This window comes from Pteropus alecto, unplaced genomic scaffold (assembly GCF_000325575.1).
Source record: "Pteropus alecto unplaced genomic scaffold, ASM32557v1 scaffold146, whole genome shotgun sequence".
Lineage (NCBI taxonomy): Eukaryota > Metazoa > Chordata > Mammalia > Chiroptera > Pteropodidae > Pteropus > Pteropus alecto.
The window spans coordinates 4,053,400-4,073,432 of NW_006442107.1; the positions used below are offsets into that span (position 1 = coordinate 4,053,400).

Here is a 20,033-nt window from a genome sequence, read left to right on the forward strand (position 1 = left end):
CTCCTTCTTTGTCCTTCCTCCCCCTCCCTCCCTGCCTCCCCCCCCCTCAATTACACTACACTTAAATGTCTCCTATCTCTTCATATTCCCATTTCGCTTTCCCCGTCTTCATTGATTTTATTGTTTAAAAGTTTTAGCCAAGGAAGATAATAACTTATCTTGTTGAGAATTGTGATAAGTCAGATTAATGAGACTTTGAGTTGAGTTCATAGCTTTCTTTTGGGCACTGATTACCACCATTTCATGCATGGAAATCTTTCTCTCTTTGTTTGTGGTTTGGCTTTATGTCTTTAGAGGTGAGAAGGGAGGTTGCTCCTATATTTGAGGATGAGTCATGGCAGAGGTAGGTTTCCTATGAAGTTATTATAAATATATATTTAGTTTCTTGGTTTTTCTAAAAAGTATTTCTAAACTTTAATTAAAATTTTATCTACCAATAATCAGTCATATATTTTAAGAATTTGACTGATGAGGATATTTTTTTAAAAAGGAAAGTGGAGACGGGGAAAAACTAACTCACTGTGTATACACAGGAGGCATTGCAGAGGATTTGAAAGAGAATAGGAATGGACATCTGTGCCCTTAAAATTGTGTTTATAGAAGAAATGGGATAAATATACAAGCAAAAGATAAGGGAAGATATGTTAAAAACATGTAGAGCAAGCATAACTTTGTAATTAAGTGCAAAAAGGTTGAAAGGAAGTTGAAATAAAAGATAGAGTTTTTACAATTCTAAAGATTTTTAATAGTAATGAAGCTGGCAGAAGTTGAAAAAAGGCATTTACTAGTAATTCCATTGAAGACTTTCTGTTCCTATGACCCTCCCAAAGACTATTTATATTTACTAAATTAAGATTGTGAGCTAAGCAAAAAGAAATCCCAAAGTTCTAGTTGGGATTCCCCAGATTAAGGGTCCAGCACCTTGAAAACATCCTCCTGATAAATTGTGTTGTAAGAGTAGGTGTTCTGCAGCATTTCTAAGTACAGTTATTAATGTTATATTTCCTGTGACTTTATAAAATCCAACATACAATAAACAGACTTTGTTTGGTAGGTTTCCCCTGACAGCAAAGTTCTTTACACTTAGGAAGTGTGTTACGACTCACTCGTGACAGTAACTTCTAAACCGTCCATCCTGCCTCCTCTTGTGTTTACTGAGATAATCCCACTTTCCAAATAAATTTTCTCATTAAATATTATTTGAATCATAGTTGTTGTCATAAATTAGTGACATTTTGCTATGGAATTTTATTTTAAGTGGGTAGATTTGCTGTCTGTTTTGCGTGCAGTTTTCTCAAGGGACTAAGAAAGGGTGACAGAGAAAGACAACCTGAATTCTTTCAAGTCAGAAGATGTTTCTATTCTTTACAGAATATATTTTCTAATAGAGAAAATACCATAAAACTTCTAAGTTTGATGTCTTTAGAATTGCATGCTAATTACGAAATACCGTAAGTCTTTAAGTGTACTTAAGTTTATATAAGGATAGATGTTTTTAAGTATATTATCCATGAAAGAGGTATAAAAATAAGTCAAATTAGGGATAAAGTTTTTTGTTTGAGATAAATTACCAAGTTTTTAATTTACTCGTTATTCTTATTAAATAACATTTCTGACCAAATTTATTCAAAATTAGAAAAATCTTTTTAAGAGAACAATCATTTTATATTATGTCACTTACTAGATATTTTTCCACTGAATTAAAATTTTAAAAATTTGCATAATACCTTATAAAAATTAAAAGTAATTGTCTTAGAATGGCTAACAAACATATGAAAAGATGCTCAGCATCGCTAGCTATTAGAGAAATGCAAATCAAAACCATAATAAGATACCATCTCACACCTGTTAGAATGGCTATAATCAACAGAACAAGTTAATAACACGTGTTGGAGAGGATGCGGAGAAAAAGGAACCCTCATACACTGCTGGTGGGACTGATCCATTTTGTCGCAAATGGCTGTATTTCATCTCTTCTTATGGCTGAGTAATATTCCATTGTATATATATATCCACATCTGCTTTATCAAATCATCTATTGAAAAACTCTTTGTTGTTTGCCTGTCTTGGCCACTGTGAATAATGCTGCAGTGAACAATGGGGCACATATATCTTTAGGGATAAATGTTTTCAATTTGTGGGGGTAGATTACGAATACGAAATACTGCCATTTGCGACAACATGAATGATCTTAAGATAATCATGCTAAGAGAAATAAGCCAGACAGAAAAAGTTGAAAATCACATGATATCACTTATATGTGAGATATAAACCTAAAAGCAACAAAGGAACAGGACAAACAGAGTCATGGACATAGACTATAGACTAGTGGTTACCAGAGGTTAAGGGGTGGGGGAGGAGGGGGAAGGTAGATGGATGGGGTAAAAGGGGTCAAATATAGGGGGCTAGGGGGAGGGTGAAGTGGTAACTGAAGAAAACTGGACTTTGGATGATAAACACAATAGAATATACAGATGTTAAATTATAATGTACACCTGAAAATTATATAATTGTATTAACCAATGTTACCCCAATAAACTTAATTTAAAAAAAAAGTAATTGAGACAGTTGTCTTTAGATAAAAAAATAAGACAGTAATAGATTCTCTTATTGTGCTCACTTGTATTTTTGGTAATTCAATTACTAGATCATATATTGACATCATACATATTATCCATTAATTAAAAAATATTTTCATTCATAAAAATTCATGTAACATTTTTAAAGTTAGCCATTTTTTAGTTTTCCTCCTACGGCTTCCTTATTTAGTTACACTAACCAGGAAAAAATTAATTCCTGAGTTTCAGCATTTTCTTTAAGAAACATTTAGTTGAATACTTTGCCATGTTGCATGACTAGTTAGTTATTTTTGGTTCTACATGTAATTTTGGTTCTGCAGTCATACAGTGAAGCTCATTCTGGGCATTGCAACCATAATTTCAAGTTGTTGCCTGGATAACTTGTGTGTTTTTATAGCAATAAGATTGGATTCTCCAGTTATAATTTAAGGTGTGCATTTTGGGTGGGAACCTTAATTACTAGATTTTATAAATGCATATCTTTATATCTACTGCTTTTACTTCAGTTTTTTGAAGAAGATGAGTTACTGGGTTTTCCTTAGAGTACTGAAAATGTGGAGCAATATAGATTCTAATGGACCTTGTGGCATTCAGCGTGCTGACAAACACATCTTTCTGTGCATTATGCTCTGTACTGTTGTTAGTCTACCAACCATTTGCATTTTAACAAGCCTTATTCAAAAGCAAGGTGGTGATGATGAAGTTTCTTATTTTGTACTCTACCTTCTATGCCGTACAATCAATGCCATTTTAGCACTTGTCTTGGATAGAAGTGAATTTTAAGCTAGTTATTATATACCTAAAATAATGTTTATGGTTATTAAGTCAATTAAATGTGAATGAATGGGCAGTTTGCTCTGCTCTAACCTCTCTTCTTTTTATAAATGTCAATATTCTTAGCAAAGGTAATTACGTAGTTAGCCATCTCCATTTTAATTTTAGGTCCCTAAAAATAGGATTATTATTATTATTTTTTTTTTTTTTTTTTTTTTTTACTAAAAGCAAACTAAGACTTCTTGGTTCCAGTTTTGTAAGGCAGGAACACTGACGTCTTCACAGTTTCTTTTACTGCAGTAAGAAAGGTGGAAGAGAAAAATAAGAAAGACAAACATTAGTAGCAAGCGTATTTTAGACCCTGTTGTAAGCAGAACAGTGTAAAAAAGATCTGCAATCAAGGCCTTAAATGAACTTAGCATTTGAAAGTAAAAAAACCCATATTTATAATACATGTGTGTATGTATCATATTGTAGCAATTTAAGAGCATAAAGCAGCATATTTTAAAATAATTATATAATTCAATAGAAGAAAAGCCTGGAAGTTACTGTTTCTGTCATATTCTACAAATACAAAGGACACATTTCGTAAGACGAGTTTGTTCTGACCTTCATAGACTTCGATGAGCTTTTAGTTTGTTAATGGGTTTTAATCCTCAGACCATTCTCACATTTGTTAGAGCCATCCTATACCTATCCCTTTCTCACTCAGCGTTTTTCCTCACCTCTGATTTAGTCTGATTGTCTTCAGTGAAGACAACCTGAATCTTGTCTTTGGCAATTGTTGGTCTGCTTCATTTTCTCTGAATAGGTAGGATATTTTTTTTTCATGAGAAGAAGAGAAGTAGAATGAGTAATAAAAACATTCTGTGTGAAAAGTCCAGTATTTCAAAAGAATTAGACATCATCTTGAACTGTCCTACAGCTGCGCACATCCACATGCACACAATCCTAAGTGCCTCTTCCCCCATTCTCCCTATGCAGTTACACAGTCATTTTATGTTAGATCAGTAGTCAGTGTTTATATTGTTATAACCAGATATTATTCACAGATGGTTCATATAGTGTAATGTAAGAAATTGAAAAGACACATCCCCCCCCCCCATCCTGGTCTGGGAGAAATTATTTACAAACATATACCCGATAAAGGATGTATCTAAACAACAACAACAACAACAAAAAGATGTATCTAGAATACATGAAGAATTCTTACAGCTCAAGAAGAAAAACAATAACCAATTTTTTAAAAAGATTTGAATAGACATTTTACCAAAGAAAAACATATGAATACAAGAAAATTCATTAGGAGAATGAAAACTGAAACCACAGTAAAATCTACTTCACACCAAGTAGAATGGCTAAAGTTAAAAAGACTGAAATACCGAATGCTGGCAAGAATGTAAAACAAACAGTTGGCAGTTTCTTACAGAGTTAAACAAATAGCATACAATCGAGCAACCCCACTCCTAGGTAGTTATTTAAGAGAAATGAAAACATATGTTCACATAAAAACTTGTACGAGGATGTTTATAGCAGCTTTATTCATAATAGTTCAAAACTGGAAATAACCCAAATGTCCATCAACTGATAAACAAATAGAAGTACATTCATACAATGGAAAACTACTCAGCAATAAAAAAGAATGATACACAAAATAACGTGGATGAATTTGAAAAGCATTGTGCTAAGTGATGGAAGCCAGACACAAAATCATACATATGGTATGATTCTAGTTACATGACGTTCTAGAAAAAGCAAAACCATAGTGACAGAAAACAGATCAGTGGTTGCCTGGAGTAAGGTTTGGGGGATGGGCATCTTGGAGGAGGGGATCGACTACAAAGGACGCAAGGGAACTTTTCGGGGTAATGGAAATGTTCTATATCGTGATTATGGTGACGAGTTACATGTATGTTTATATTTTTCAAAACTCATCAAACCATATACTTAAAATTGGTAAATTTATTATATATAGATTATTCCTCAATAAAGCTGATTTAAAAATAAGGTAAACAGCGGTGTAAGACTATTTAAGTGCCAACTCAGTAATGGAGAAATTAGTGTAGTTCAGAGGCAGGGAGAGCACAGGTTAGAGAAATCTTTCACAGAGGATGTGGAAAATGAGCAGCATGGATGTCTGTCTGCCTTGAAGGAGAGATAGCATTTAGATGGGTAGAGAGGGGAAAGAAGGGGCTTCCTTCAAGGGAAGGAATCAGTGTCTACAGAGGAAAGAGCATGAAGCTTGGTGTAAGGAGACTTGGTTTCTAGACATAGCTCTACCTTGAATAACTTAAATGATATTTTGTGTTTCTTTGCATTTTAATAGCTCTTTAAGATTTATAAAGAAGCTGCTGCTGTTAATTTTTAAGGCACATTTCTCTGTTTCCCTGGGCCTTCTCTCCCTACTATTCAGCTCTTCTTATATTCCCAGCATATTCAATCACATTCTCAGCCAGCCACTAAATTTTCCAAGTTAGAAACCTTAGAGTCATCAGTGATTCCCTTTTTTCACTCTCTGTGTTGTCTCTTTTGCTTTCCAAATAGCTCATATTTGCTTTAGTTTAAGGCCACCTCATCTCTTACTTTTAGCAATGTAAAGGTTTCTACTCTTGTTCTCTTGCCAACTCCTGTCTATCCTTTCCTCTAGGGGCAGAAGAATCTTTCGAAAACAAATATAATTGTTATAAACTCGTACCTCACTGCTCAGGTCTGGTCTTCCAGCTTTGCTTCTAGAAGCCCTCAGGTTCTACGGCAAAGTCTCCATGACCATCTTAAGATGAGAGAGCATGGGGTAGAGATCAGAGACATAGATGAACGAGAAATAATGAGTCACCCTTCCTGCCCATTCCTTGCCCCACACCCTCCACCTGAACACCAAACATAGCAGCTTGGCTTTCGTTTCCTTTTCTTATCATAGCCCCGCTGACATAGAACACCTTTGGCTTTCAGGATGAAGTCCAAGGTCTAGGTGAGACAGAGAGGCTCTTTATGAACTGTCGCCACTACTACCCCAGCCTTATCGTGGTACTCCACCTAATACTGAACTGCTGTGAACGTGTGGATATGCTGTTTCCTGCACCAGCAGTGCTCGGATTTCTCTGTCTTCCCTCAGGCTCTTTTCTATGCCTGGATTACCTTTACGGTTACCTCATTTGCTTGGCTAACTCCTAATTGTTCCTTCAGATTCAGCTCAGGCGTCATCTCCAGAAATGATTTCCTGTCCCTACCTTCAGCTGTGGTGGGGCAGCCCTCATCTGTGTCCCCATAGCACTCCACGCTCATCTCCATCACCGCACTGACAATAGAACCTTCTCTGTAGGTGTAGCCTCCCTGACCTCACGGTGACCCCCACGAGGGCAGGGCAAAGACCGTGTTGCTTTTGTTTGTCACTGTATCCTAGGAAACTTTCACAGTACCTGGCACATAGCAGTTTTTTGGTAAATATCTTGTCTCAGTGACTTGACAAGATGAAATGTAAACAACTTAGCATTGTTTTGTGTTTTTTTTAACAGGCCCCTGCCTATCTTGCTAGCTTCTTCTCTTGCCACCTCTCACCCCCATGGACTTTCACTATTCTGGCCTTACAAGCTATTGATACTAACATGAAGTCTCTTTCTATGTGCCTTTCTATGCACTGTTTCTCCTTTCTGAATGCTCTCCCTCCTCCTTTACTTTCCCAACTAGCAAACCCCCTAACCTTCAAGGCCACGTCAAGATAGATTTTCTCTGTAATGTACCTAACCTTCCTCTGTGTTTACACAGCATGCTCTTCAGACCTCTGGCGTTCTCTGGTTTCGGTATCGTAGACACGTTTCTTCCTTATCCCATTAGACTCGAGCTCCTTGGAGGCCAGGAACCATGTCTCTTTCATCATTTTGTAAGACTTAGGTTCCATTAACTTCTCACTCTGTGTGGAATAAAGACCAGAGTTGTTGAGGTACCATAAGCAGTCTTTCAGTCTGTCCTCAAACTGTCTTCATTCTTGTCTCATCTCCTGCCACCAACTGGGATTTATCCATATTGTTCTGTGTAGTTTTAGATAACTTTAAATTGCTCATAGTATATCATTGTATGACTATCCCACAGTCATGCAATTTTTTATTTATTCATTTTATACTTGATGAGTGTTTTGGTTTTTTTCAGTGTTTCATTATTAAACGAATTTGTAATGAGCATTCTTGTATACAAAGAAAAATCTAGTCTTTTTCTAATTAAAAAATATTCTGGCAGCTATACCCTGACTGAATGAATATTAAGCATACTTGAAAGTCAGTTTCCACTTATTTTAAAATCAGAATTATCCCTCTAATGCAAACATGACGTATCACTTACCCTAACTAGCATTAAGCTAGGGTGATACTATGAATGCAAAAACTTAAGCAAAAGTTACTTTTCTCAACAATTTGCAAGTATATCTCATAAATTTAGGTAATTTTGCCTTAAAAATGCTCAATGAAAGCCAAAATTAGAATGTTTTTTAAAAATCCCAAATTTTGAAAGCTCTAGCTATAAGACCTGAGGAAAACACTTATGAAATTGTAGAAGAATAACATCTTGAAGTGTAAATTCTATTTCTCATTCATGATGGAAAACTGGAAGTGACCTCAAATCATCTGTTCTTATACCAACTGTCTTAAAAACAGCTGGGAGCAGTGGCCACAGCTACTTGAGGTAGACTGTTTCAATATTTTTACTCTTAATTGTCAAATTTTCTGTTATGCCCAACTGAAAGAGCTTATGTTTGAATTAAAGCTCACTTCCTTGTTTTGTCTTCTACTAACAAGGAAAGCAGACTGTTAGTATTTTTTAAAATAAACAAACTAGTCTTTCTTCTCCAAAGGAAACAATTTCAAATTCTTTTTGCTTTGATTCCTAGGACTTGTTTAATAATTTTTGTCTATTGATCATGAAAGTTATCATAGATTACCTCTTCTGTCCTTCTCTGCAAGTACACTCTTAGGACACTGACAGAGAGTCCCATTTGTTGAGCCCATAAAACAGCGCCTGAGTTTTGATATGTCGGAAAGCCAACAAAGTACGCTGTATTGCTTCACTTGCCCCCTTTCGCTCTTACTAACACCAAGTACTCACTTCTTTCAGGTGTAGTTATTGCTTTTGCTTTTTGTTTGGGCATCTAATTTATGCCTTTGAGTCTTGCTCTGCCCTGTGCTACATATTGACCACCAAAGTTCTTTGTCTCAAAAGACTTCTGAAATTAAAAGAATCTTACTAATTTCCCTTTTTATGCATTTCCATGTGAATATGCATTATTCCAGTGTATTTTTATCTTTTTATTTTCATCACCTGCAAAATAATTTGTATATTTAAAAATGTATACCCATAATTCAGTTCACTGTTATGTTCAGTAATTTTTATTCCATAGTTTTACTTCAAGGAATTGATCTTACAGGTAGTCTCACCTCAGGTAGGTTAAAAGTTACATATTAGGCTGTTTATAATACAAAAAAAACTGGAAACATTGCAATGATTGATTAATAATGGATTAGTTAAATAAATGATGGTATATCCATATGCTTAGGTGTCAAGCAACTGGCACTCAATAAATGTTCGTTGAATGAATCAAGGAATATATTGTTAAGTAGAAAACAATGAAAAGTACAAAACAGTTCCTACTTTGTAGAATAAAAAAGATAGATGAATGTGGACAGTATTCATTTATGTCTTGATGCATATAACATTTCTGGAATCACATACAATAAACTGCTAACATTAGTAACCAGTGGGTCATGGGAATGAGTGTGAGTAGAAAGTGCAATGTTTACTTTTAACCTTAAAAAGGAAAAACAGAACAAAGCAGAAGTAACCTTAAATGGAGAAGACCTAGAAAAATTAAATAATCGAAAAAAATGCACATACCCTTAGAGGTTAAACCTTATTTCTTACTTCTTTGTATAGCATTTTCATTCACTCTCCTTGCTTTCCCCTATTTAGCTCCTGTGTTTTGCCTTCTGTTTAGAAATGCCTTTTGTCTTCTCTCGCACAAACGTTTTCTTCAAGACTCTATCAAGATCTAATCCCTTCATAAAACTTTACTGGACCATTCCATTTCAGATGAATCTGTCTTTTAGACATATGCTTAGTATTTAATCAGTATTATATGATTTTACAGTCATTCAGTAATTATTTCACATATTTTTTCTTCCTACTGTATTTGAGTATAGATTTAGAGATTTTCCTTGCCTCGGTCATATTTGCTTTGTACAACATCCAGCATTACCAATAAGTGTTTAAGGAATTTTTATCCTTGATAAAACTTAATCTAGAAAGAATACTTAGTAGCCTTGTCTTCAGTTACTGTCCCATTTAAACCATCTGAAATAATTAGGGATTTTCCTAAATAGATATTCAAGTTAATGTTCTATTTAGAAGGGTATGGCTAGGAAATACTAGAGTAATGTTTTTTGGCATTTTAAAAAATACTACAAATTATACCTCAGATTATATAGAAAAATGCATAGAATCAGAATTGCCTTTATTTTTAAGCTACCATCTAGCCCCCAAAGGAATTCTTTATTAATTAGATACAGTAGGTTTAATATTTGAATCGTATAATTATATACATATAAAGCTTTATTATTATACACATATGCATTGAGGATTGTTATATATTCTTGGTGAATGGGCCCTTTTATCATTATAAAATCTCTTTATTTCTAATAATATATTCTTGTCCTGAAGCCTACTCTGTCAAATATTAATTTCTTATGATTAGTGTTTATGTATCTTTTTTGCATCATTTTACTGTTAGCTTATCTGTCTTTAAATTTACAAATGTGACTTTTATAAACAGCATTTGATTGAGCCTTGCTTTTTTATCCAGTCTGACAACCTCTGCTGTTTAACTGGAGTGTTTAGCTCACTTATGTTTAATGTAAATTAGCTTTATCCTTTGAAAATTGCTCGTTTAGATGTGTTAGGATACCTTTAGAATAATCTTTACTCTGGGTTAGAATAACCCTACTCCCTAAAGCGTGGCCTTTCTGAGAATTCAATTGAATGGCCATGTTTTATCCACTTTACCAGCATCCCTCAGCCTTTTGTGACCTACAAAATCCCTGTTAAGTTTTCAGTTCCTGGATAATTGTTTAACTGCCACACCTTGTGTGGGGTTTTTCTTTGCACAGTACAGCTTAGTATTTAGCCAAACACTCAAGAGGACCCTTGGGGAGATTTCTGGACCTCCCTCTTGCATTTCTTTATCTGATAATCTGCCCTGCAAATTCCAGCTGACACAGCAGTCCCAAATTCATATCTCTGTCTTCTTAGCTCAGCACAATCCTACTGTATACTGTTTGGGTCCCACCATTCTGAATTACAGTCTGGAATGTTTTTCTAGGTGGAAATTCACCATGTAGATCTCTTTCCTTTGAGAAATCAGAATCTTGCACGTCAGATTTCAGTATAACATCTGAAAACAGTTGTTTTGTATATTTTGTCTAGCTTCTTAGTTGTTTACAGTGGGAGCTATTCAGTACTAGTTAATTCATCATTGTCAGAGGCAAGATCTTATAATATGTAAGTAATTTTTTGAGCTATAATATTAAATCGTAGAGTATATTATACTAGAGAAATAGTCTAATCTAACACACTTATTTGAAAGATGTGAAAATCGAGACACGACATGCTCACGTGGCTTGTAATAGATTATACCATGATACTCATAAAGTCAGTCTATATAGCCCAGGTTTTTTAAATCTCTGTCTACTGCTTTTTCAACTATAGTAATCTTCTGAATATTTCTCCTATGTTTGAAATATCATTTTAACTTGTCAAACTTTTAAAATCTTTAGAATCCTTATAATTTAAACATTCTCCTCACTTCATTTTTTTTGTTATATCAATAGTATTGTTAATCCTGCTGTTAACATGGGCATGAAAAAGAATCATTACATGTGTATTTTAGAATAATTGACATTCTGTGGAACTGTCTAATTCCGTATAAGACCTAGAAAAGGAGACACTTAGTCCTTTTATATAATTGGGTTTTTTATTTATTTATCTTTTCAGTTTGTTTTCCTTGCTGTCTAAAAAACACAACAAAGTTCTGGAACAAGCCACACAGTCCTTGAGAGGTTCGCTGAGTTCCAATGATGTTCCTCTACCAGATTATGTAAGTAGCTACCTTACTTTGTCAATAAAAAATTTTCCTTTATTGCTAAATTTATAAATAATACCCCTCTCTTCTCAAGATCTGCCTGTGATCTTGGCGCCCTAGAGATCTCTAATACACAAATAAAGGAGGGACGTCTCAAGTCAAGGGGGAAAAAATTAGTGATTATTAACTAATAGTTGAAGAAAATCAACCCTAAATCAATGATTGTTAATAATTAGGACTCTTATTATCCTACTCAAGAAACCTCTCAAACTAATTGCAGAAAAATAAAAGGAGAGATTTTGTAAGAAGTATGCAAAGGTTTCTAATTGAACTCAAGGGGAAGAAGTAAACCTGGATTGCATAGAGAATGAGAACCTGATATTGAACAGCCATTGGATTCAAGAATATCCTGTCTTTCTGAGGCCATTTAGTTTCTGTTCTCTGCTGCCTTTTACTTCATTGTTGTTATTCTGCCTCCTATAGACCAGGTTTCTCCATTCGCTGACTGTGAAATAGCAACCTCAGCACTTTCCCTTTCTACCTCTCAACCCATAATATGTCCTTGTGAGTGTCACGCCTTTAGCTGACTGATCAGAGTCTTGAAGCCCTAATTTTCACTTCCTGGGAAAGAGACTCTAATTGGCTATGCTCAGGTCAGTTTGCTACCCTACTCTTGTCAGCCCTGGTCAGCAGAGAATATCAGTAACGTGTTGCCTTTGCTCCATCCACATTAAAGATGAAGAGCTTATTACCACCTGACATCGGGATGATGATGGAATAGAACAGAAGCAACACAGGGATGAGCATTATGTAATAACAGAAAAGAGAATGCATTATGAGTTCCTGTAGGGCAATGCCACTATCTGTGCCATTTCTTATGTTTTGGAACATGGCTTAGATAAAGATGCTAAAAATTATCTTGTCATAAACTACAGAAGTAGTACATCAAGCTCTAATAAGAACCTCCCTAAATCTCCAGACAACAACTTGGTGGGTTGATATTTAGAAACCTTATGAGAGGATTTTTAGATTCTGAGGTGAAAGTTGTGATGCAGACCAGACAGCCAGAGAGTTGTTTTGCTTGCTTCCTGTGGTTTGTTTCATTTCTAAACGGCCGTGCTGATATGGGACTGTGGGAACAGCACCCAGTCCGGATAGCAGTCGTTGATAAACAGAGATAGCTATGTGTGGCCACAACCTGTCTGGTGCTATTTTTCTTTTCTTTATTTATTTGGTGTGTGTGCGATATAATCTGTCATCCCATTAAGGTATTAAGTTTATAATTCCAAAATACTTCTCTTTAAAAAAAAAAATTATCTTTTAAGATTTTCCTGCTAGTTGAATATTCTCACCTTTTTAAAAAAAATTAGCATAATAGCTTACTGACTTCTTTCTACTCTTGCCATGACTTATTATAAGAAAAATACTTCTTCCTAATTGCTCCTTGGGAACCTCAGTGAGGGTCAGAGTGGCAGTGGAGCTTGTGTTTATTAAGAATTTGAATTTGGTTCATCTGTAAATGTGTTGTTATTTTTATACAATTGTCATTTGCTTTATGTAGTATTCCTGTGTTGTTATTCCTCAGAAATGTGTTGAGTGTAAATAGCCTTCAGGTCGCCCTTGTCCTCGCAGCATCCTCTAATCAGAGACCAGAAAATTGATATTTCTTTGAGAAAATAGGTCGTATTTCATAATATTTGCCAGTTATGGAGGTGATGCAGTGAAAGGGTGGTTGAACTTAACAGTTAATAGGAATTCTCCTACTGAACTTTACAGTTTTCAGAGTCACTATTTTCTTCTTGCATGAAATTTTCACTAAGTAAAAATGAATTTCTGAAAGCATCTGCTTCCTAGAAATACTGGGAAAATTCCATTTGGAATCTGTCATTGACAGTCCTTATTTTAACATTTGCGTTTATGAGACTTTACAAATCACAACATTATCCAAATGGATTTATGAACTTAAATTTTGCTGCCTTTCCTCAGAGTTAATTGAAGAGGGTGGGTAACACTGATTCAGTAGTAGTGATGATAACTGAATCACTCCTCCAGCCACTGATCTGAAGGCGATTAAAGAAAACAGCGACCATAAGTAAGTGCTACAGGATGTTCTTCTTTTGTGATAACTCAGTCTTTTATTTGCCATTTCCATTGCTCAAACACTATGTAAAAGTGATTTGTACCTTTGAAACTATGCTCTCATTGTCATTCTCTTTTAAGTTGGTCATTAACTGGGAGAATGAAGCATGTTCCTCCCTCTTTCTTCCCTAGAAATTTTACTTAAGTGCCTTTGCCAATACCACATAAAATTCTGTGTCCTGAGCTAATGCTTCAGACCACTTGTTTATAAAGGTAGAAAAGGAAAACGAAAGGGTCTTAAGACAGCAGTGGATTCCCTCATGTATACTTTCTACATCAGGACTGGATAAACGCTATTAGCAAAGATTTTGAATAAGTGCTTAAAAATAAGGATGTGTTCTTTTTCTCACTGTAGTACATAGAGTTCTTTCAGTATACCTAGAGGTTTCTGAGTTTATTAAGAAAATGTGTATTCTCATTATACTGTATAATTCACAAGTCAATTGAATAACAACATAGAAAGCAAAAAGCAAGTTACAAAAACATTAGTATTATTACTTTAGTACAACCACGTTTGTCTGAACATCTCAGGGGAAACCTGAAGCCTTCAACCAAGTTCTAGATAATGAGGAAAAACTTTGGCTGCTAAAGGGGAAATTTAAAAACTGCAGTCAAGTCCTCTGCGGGGAGAAAGAATGCCTGCTACAGAGAGTGGTAGCTGGTCCTGCAGTTTCTACAGGGGCAGTAAAGGTACTTAAGAAAGACAGTGAAGTTCTGCTGACTTGGCCAAGCTTCAGTGTCTTTATGTCAGGGTTTCATAAAATTTTATTCAATGACTGAAGAGACAGGAGAGGATTATTAAAGAAGAATCTTCCAACAATTTTTAAAAATGAGAATAAACATCTCAAACAACTTTAGTCATATACCACAGAACTTCAATATAGAAAGTGAAATAAAAGTAATAAATGAGTTGTAGTTGCTTTTTAAACTGTAACCGTGGTTTTTAAATATGAATATTGTCACAATGTCATAGAAGCTTTGTTTCTCTAATTTCTAACAGTCATCTTAACTATTTGAGATGAGAAGAATCTAATTTTTATTCTGGGAGGTAGCATACAAAACCAAATTATATTGCCCTTTGATCATCAAAGGCCTTTTGAACCTTTCCGTAGGACAGACTCTCCCGTCTCATTTCAAACAGTAAATGCAAAAGCACAAGCCAAAAAGAGTAAGGAGCCAGAATCAGAAAGAAACATTTCCTTTCCTGATTACACAGCTAAGCAGCATTTTCCAACACCCTTGTATCTTGATGGGGGCATCTGGCTGGCTCTCACCGGCGGAATGTAGGTGGAAGTAATGTCACCGTTGCACCATCTTCCACACCTCTCTCGGTGTCTGCTAGCTAGATGAGGGAAATCTAGTGGGAGATTCTGAGGTCTCACAGAGGATGGTCACAGTGTTTGGACCCCTGAATCATCTCATGGAAGATGAACCGAGTACCCTGTTGGACCTGATGTAAGTCAGCAGTAAAGCTTTACTACATTAAAAAATATGGGCAAAGATCTGAATAGACATTTCTCCAGAGAAGACATACAGGTGACCGGTGCACACATCAAAAGGTGTTTAACATGATTAGCCATTAGGGAAATGCAAATCAAAACCACAGTGAAGTTCATACCCATTGGGGTGACTAATCAAAAAGGCAGGTAATCACATGTGTTGGTGAGGTGTCAAGAAATAGAGTCCTCATATAAATGCTGGTGAGAATGTAAAATTATGTAACTGCTCTGGAAAACAAATTGTAGTTTCTCAAAAGGCTAAACAAAGAATAACCGTATGACCCAGCATGTGGTTATAAATACCCCTAAAGAACTAAAAACATATCCATGCAGAAATGTGAATGTGCATAGCACTGTTATTCATAATAGCTAAAAAAATAGCAACAACTCAAATATCCATCAATAGATAAATGTGGTATGTCCATACAATGGAATATTATTCAACAGTAAAAAGGAGTAAAGTACTGATGGCACACTTCAACATGGATGAACCTCGAAAACATGCGAAGTGAAAGAAGCCAGTAACAAAAGGCCACATGGTTTCTTTGGGGCGTGATGAAAACATTTTAAAATTAGAAGTGGGGATGGTTGTACAACTCTGTGAATAGACTAAAAACCATTGAATTATACATTTTAATTAGGTGCAGTCTATAGTGTGTGAATTTTATCTTGATGCCATTAAAAAAAAAGTATTTGGAGCACTAGTAAAAAAAAAACTAGGAAAAAAAGAACTATTTGTTGAATGTAATAGCAGATATGATCTTGGCTGGCATTATCACATGAGGATGAATGTAGGAAAATAAATCATATACTTTGAAAAAGTTAATATTTTCAAGGAGAGAAAATGTGTTTCTTGAGCAGTGACTTTAGAAACTGATAACGTCAGTTAGATAAACATTTACACAAAGGTATGTGTATTTTTCAGCCTGGTTTAAGAGCAAAAAATGAGAACAAGCAAGATATCCATCAGTAAGGGACTGATTGAATAAAGTATAAATTCATTCAATGTAATATTCTGCAACCATTTTTTTTTAAAAAGTGAATTTAATGCATATGGGTTTATGTGAAAAGATTCATAACACTTAAATCAGTTTTTAAAAACCTGCACTTTATAGTAGATAGGTATAGGCAATGTATGTTTGAAAATATGCACTTAATTTTTCTGGAATAATCCATAGGAAAGTATAAAATAGTGTTACCCGCCAGGAGTCAGACTGAAGGGAAAGAAATTAAAACTTTACACTTTTTACTTTATACTCTTCTTCATAGGTACAGATCTTGAAACCTTTGTCAAGTATGGACCCAACTTACTTTCCGCTTCCTTCCTCCTTCCTTTTGTCCTTTGTTATTTTCAGATAATTTTTGACCCACAGAAGAGTTCCAAAGAATTTCCATATATCCTTCACTCAGTTTTCTCTTTTGTAAATGTCTTACATAACCATTGGACATTTATCAAAACTAAGAAATTAGCCTTGGTACAATACTGTTAATTAAAACACAAATCTCATTTGAGTGTTACTAGTTTTGATAATAATGCCTTTATTCTTTTCTAGGATCCAGTGCAGGATCCCATGTTGCATTTTGTCGTCATGTCCCCTTAGTCTTTCCTTGTCTTTCATGACCTTGGGACTTTAGGAGAGTACTGGTCAGCTATTTTGTAGAATGTCCCTGAACTTGGGTTCGGTTGGCATTTTCTCACAGGTGGATTGACGTAATGCATTGTTGGGAAGGACACTGCAGAGGTGAGGTGCCCTTTTCAGTGCACCGTATCAAGGAAGACATGATGTTGGTATGTACTGCTGGTCACATTTACCTGTGTCTACCTTGATCACTTCACTGGAGTAATATTTACCAAGATTCTTTTTTATATTTTCCAAATGGAAACATTTCAATTGGTTTATGAGTTCCAAAGTGCCTTCTACACATCCACCAGTTACTGCTAACTTCGTATATGCCCAAGATATAGGTTGCCTTTCTCTCATCCCCCAGTGGAGTACCGGGAATCACCGAGAGCCCCCGTGGGCCTGAAGGCGTGTCAAGGGTTTAAGAGATAGACTGGAGGAATGGGCAGGGGCACTGGCCACCTTAGAACTGGCTCTGGAACAGGTGGACGCCAGCCCCACCAGTGGAAGGCAAAGTCAGCACAGCCTCAAGAGGGTGGTCCCTGTTTGGTCCCAACTCCAGAGTAGCAAGGCCAGGCCCATTCTGGACCAATGATACTGTTAAGATCCTGTCTCCACCCTGATCGCTGCTGCCTGGCGGTGCCAGGGTGCCTCTTCCCAGGTCCTGTGTGGCAGCAGCAGTGGTGGAGGCAGAAGCAGACTTATTTCAAATTGCAGTACAGATACATGGACACAATCATACCAGTCAGCTCCAAGCCCCCAATTCCGGCCACTGCACCACCCACAGTGATTGCATTGGTTCAGATGTTATACCGAAGCTGATTGAAGCAGCCCTTGGCAGAGGGAAGAGAGAGAGAGCATCTCTAGTCAGCAGCTGCCTCCCACCCTCCTTCAGCACTCCGAGACCATTAAAGCAGCCCCAGCCTTCCATGCCAGCCCACACCTCTGCAGCCTTGTCCTCAGCCTTCTCCTTGCCGCGAGGCTCCTTGGCTGTGCTGTCAGCATCATCAGAGCAGCAGTATGGGGGAAAGACACGGTTCTCTAATAAGAGATGGAGAGAGCCTCCAAATCCGTGTAGTTTTTGAAGCCACAGCACTTGAGCCCTTTTAGGTTTGTGTCCACACCTGGGGAGTCCTTCTCAGAATGATAGTCTTTCTTTCTGGGCACTACCAACAACGTCAGGAAACGCTCAGCCATTACGTACACCAGGGCGACCACAGCAGCTGCAACCTCAGCAGTGAAGATGAGGTGGAGGATGGAGAAGAACATCATGAGGGCACAGTTGTTCTCAGTGTGAGCACCATAACAGCTCAGGAAACCAAGGGCAAAGAGCACAGCACCAGTTGCAATGAGGAAATAGCCCACATTGACAAACTGCATGACACTGGACGACAGTGGCCCAGAAATCTTTAGGAAGGATGGCCCATCGACTGACACCCAGATGCCCACTGCCAGCAGGGCCGCACCACACAGAAAGATAAGAAAATTTCAGAAGATCATCATGGTCTTAGCGCAGCTCTAGCACTGCATGGTGGCATGGCTCCTGTTCAGGGCTCTTGGTTGTGACTTCTGAGAGAAGGATCTGCTGAAGCTCCAGAGGGCACAGACAGCCCTGGGGAACTGCCACTGAGTGAGCAGACAGGGAGACGAGAGAGCTGCTCTTATACACCACTGCTCACCAGTCTCAAGGTGGCGTCTTCTGCGTGTCCCTAGTTGTAGTACTAATGTTCGGCTAGACTTCAGGTGACTCCCAGTGATGGCTGTTCTATAGTTTCATTGTGATTCTGATGTGGTTGTGAGAGGAGGCAAGCAAGCATTTACCTACCTGCCATCTGGACCAGAAGCCTGTACCAATATCCTTCACTGTAATCTTGCCAACTTTCCTTTTGTAATTACTGTATATTTGGGGGAGATACTTTGAGACTATACCAACATCCTGTTTCTGCTTAAACATTTTCCCACAAATTTTAGCATCTATTAATTTATCCTGCCTGCAGCATATTTTACTGATTTATTAGTGATTTTCTATTTGTCTCATTTCTTCTATATTTATTAATAGAATTCTTCTGCAAGGAATAGTTGTCACCTCTCCCCAATGTATTTATTTATGCAGTTATTATTTTTGTCAGTACAGAGTCCTGGTTACTAATTTTATTCTTTGTTTTGTAATCCAGGGCTGTTATTCTGTTGCTCAGGTTGTCCCAACTTTGGCCATTGGGAGATCTTTCAGGTTGTGTCCTCTGCCCTTTGAATATGTTCCTTTTTTCCCTTCCCTCCCCTTCACTCCCCACTTTTTTTAAAGACCCCCAAGATGCTACAACTCATCTTGTACTTTCCCCCTGCTTCAGCCCTAGAATCAACCAGTTCTCCCAAGGAGGAGCATGAAGTTTCGTGATCTATAGGTACTTTCATAATGTAGAAACTAGTGTAAAAAGAACAGAGCCAAACCCGGTGAATAAGGTTGGTGAACACCCTTAAAGAACATAACTGCTTTGAACTTAAATAGATCCCAAACCCCACATTGTTTAGGTCCTAGGAAGTTTCTTCTTTAATATAATTGATTTTAAAATTCAAATAAATAAAGCCTCTAGCAAGCGAGCAAGCTCCCTACCCACCCTGCCTTTTTTTTTCCCCCTCATTAAAAACCAGGCCTGACTTTAACATAATAAGGCCGATTTTCATGGTTGTATTATAACTTGGCTTTGGATGCACTCCTGATCGAGGAGTTCCAGAAAGGTTTTGAGAATGTTTTTAAGGACAATATTTAGTTGGAAGGTTCCCTCTTGTTAAAAAAATAAATAAATATAAATATAATAATAATAATGATGATGATGATGATTACTTCTTCATTCTAAAAAAAGCATACCTCAATTGAGGGAAAGAATATTGCTCTTAATTCCTGGAGAAGAAGTTTGTCTTTCCTTTCTTATGGAGTATGATAGAATACTCTTTGAAAGATTTTTTTTTTTAATCATTAAAAATACTTAAATAACTTTTATGTTTCTTCCACTGGCTTATAAAAGGAAATAGAATGTGTTTGCATTGAAATCTGGCAATGATTAATTAACTTTCTAAGTGAAGTTTAAAGAACAGAGAAAAATAACCCATGCATATTAAATTCAGTAGCAATGTGTGATAAATTTGTAAAAACCAGCGATCACAGTTTCCTTTTTTTCCCCCTTCCCATTGTAGTGAAAAAATTCTTACCTGCTACTGCGCAGAGCTAATAAAACACTTTTTCCTGAGATTTTTTCAAATTTTCTTTATTACTTAAGAAAGCATTATTTTAATTTTCTGTTGCTCA

The 20,033-nt window shown here is 36.4% G+C and overlaps 1 protein-coding gene and 1 pseudogene across 8 annotated transcripts in view; one reads left to right on the plus strand and one right to left on the minus strand.

Moving 5' to 3' along the window:
• Positions 1-20,033, plus strand: part of DYM (dymeclin) — a 261,639-nt gene that overhangs the window by 169,117 nt on the left and 72,489 nt on the right. For all 8 annotated transcript variants that reach the window (XM_006919911.3, XM_015595753.2, XM_006919912.3 and 5 more), the window contains one exon: positions 11,382-11,484. In XM_006919911.3, the coding sequence (XP_006919973.1) occupies positions 11,382-11,484 (103 nt within the window). The remainder of the gene's footprint in view (positions 1-11,381; positions 11,485-20,033) is intronic.
• On the minus strand, positions 16,631-18,259 carry LOC102891402 (annotated as a pseudogene).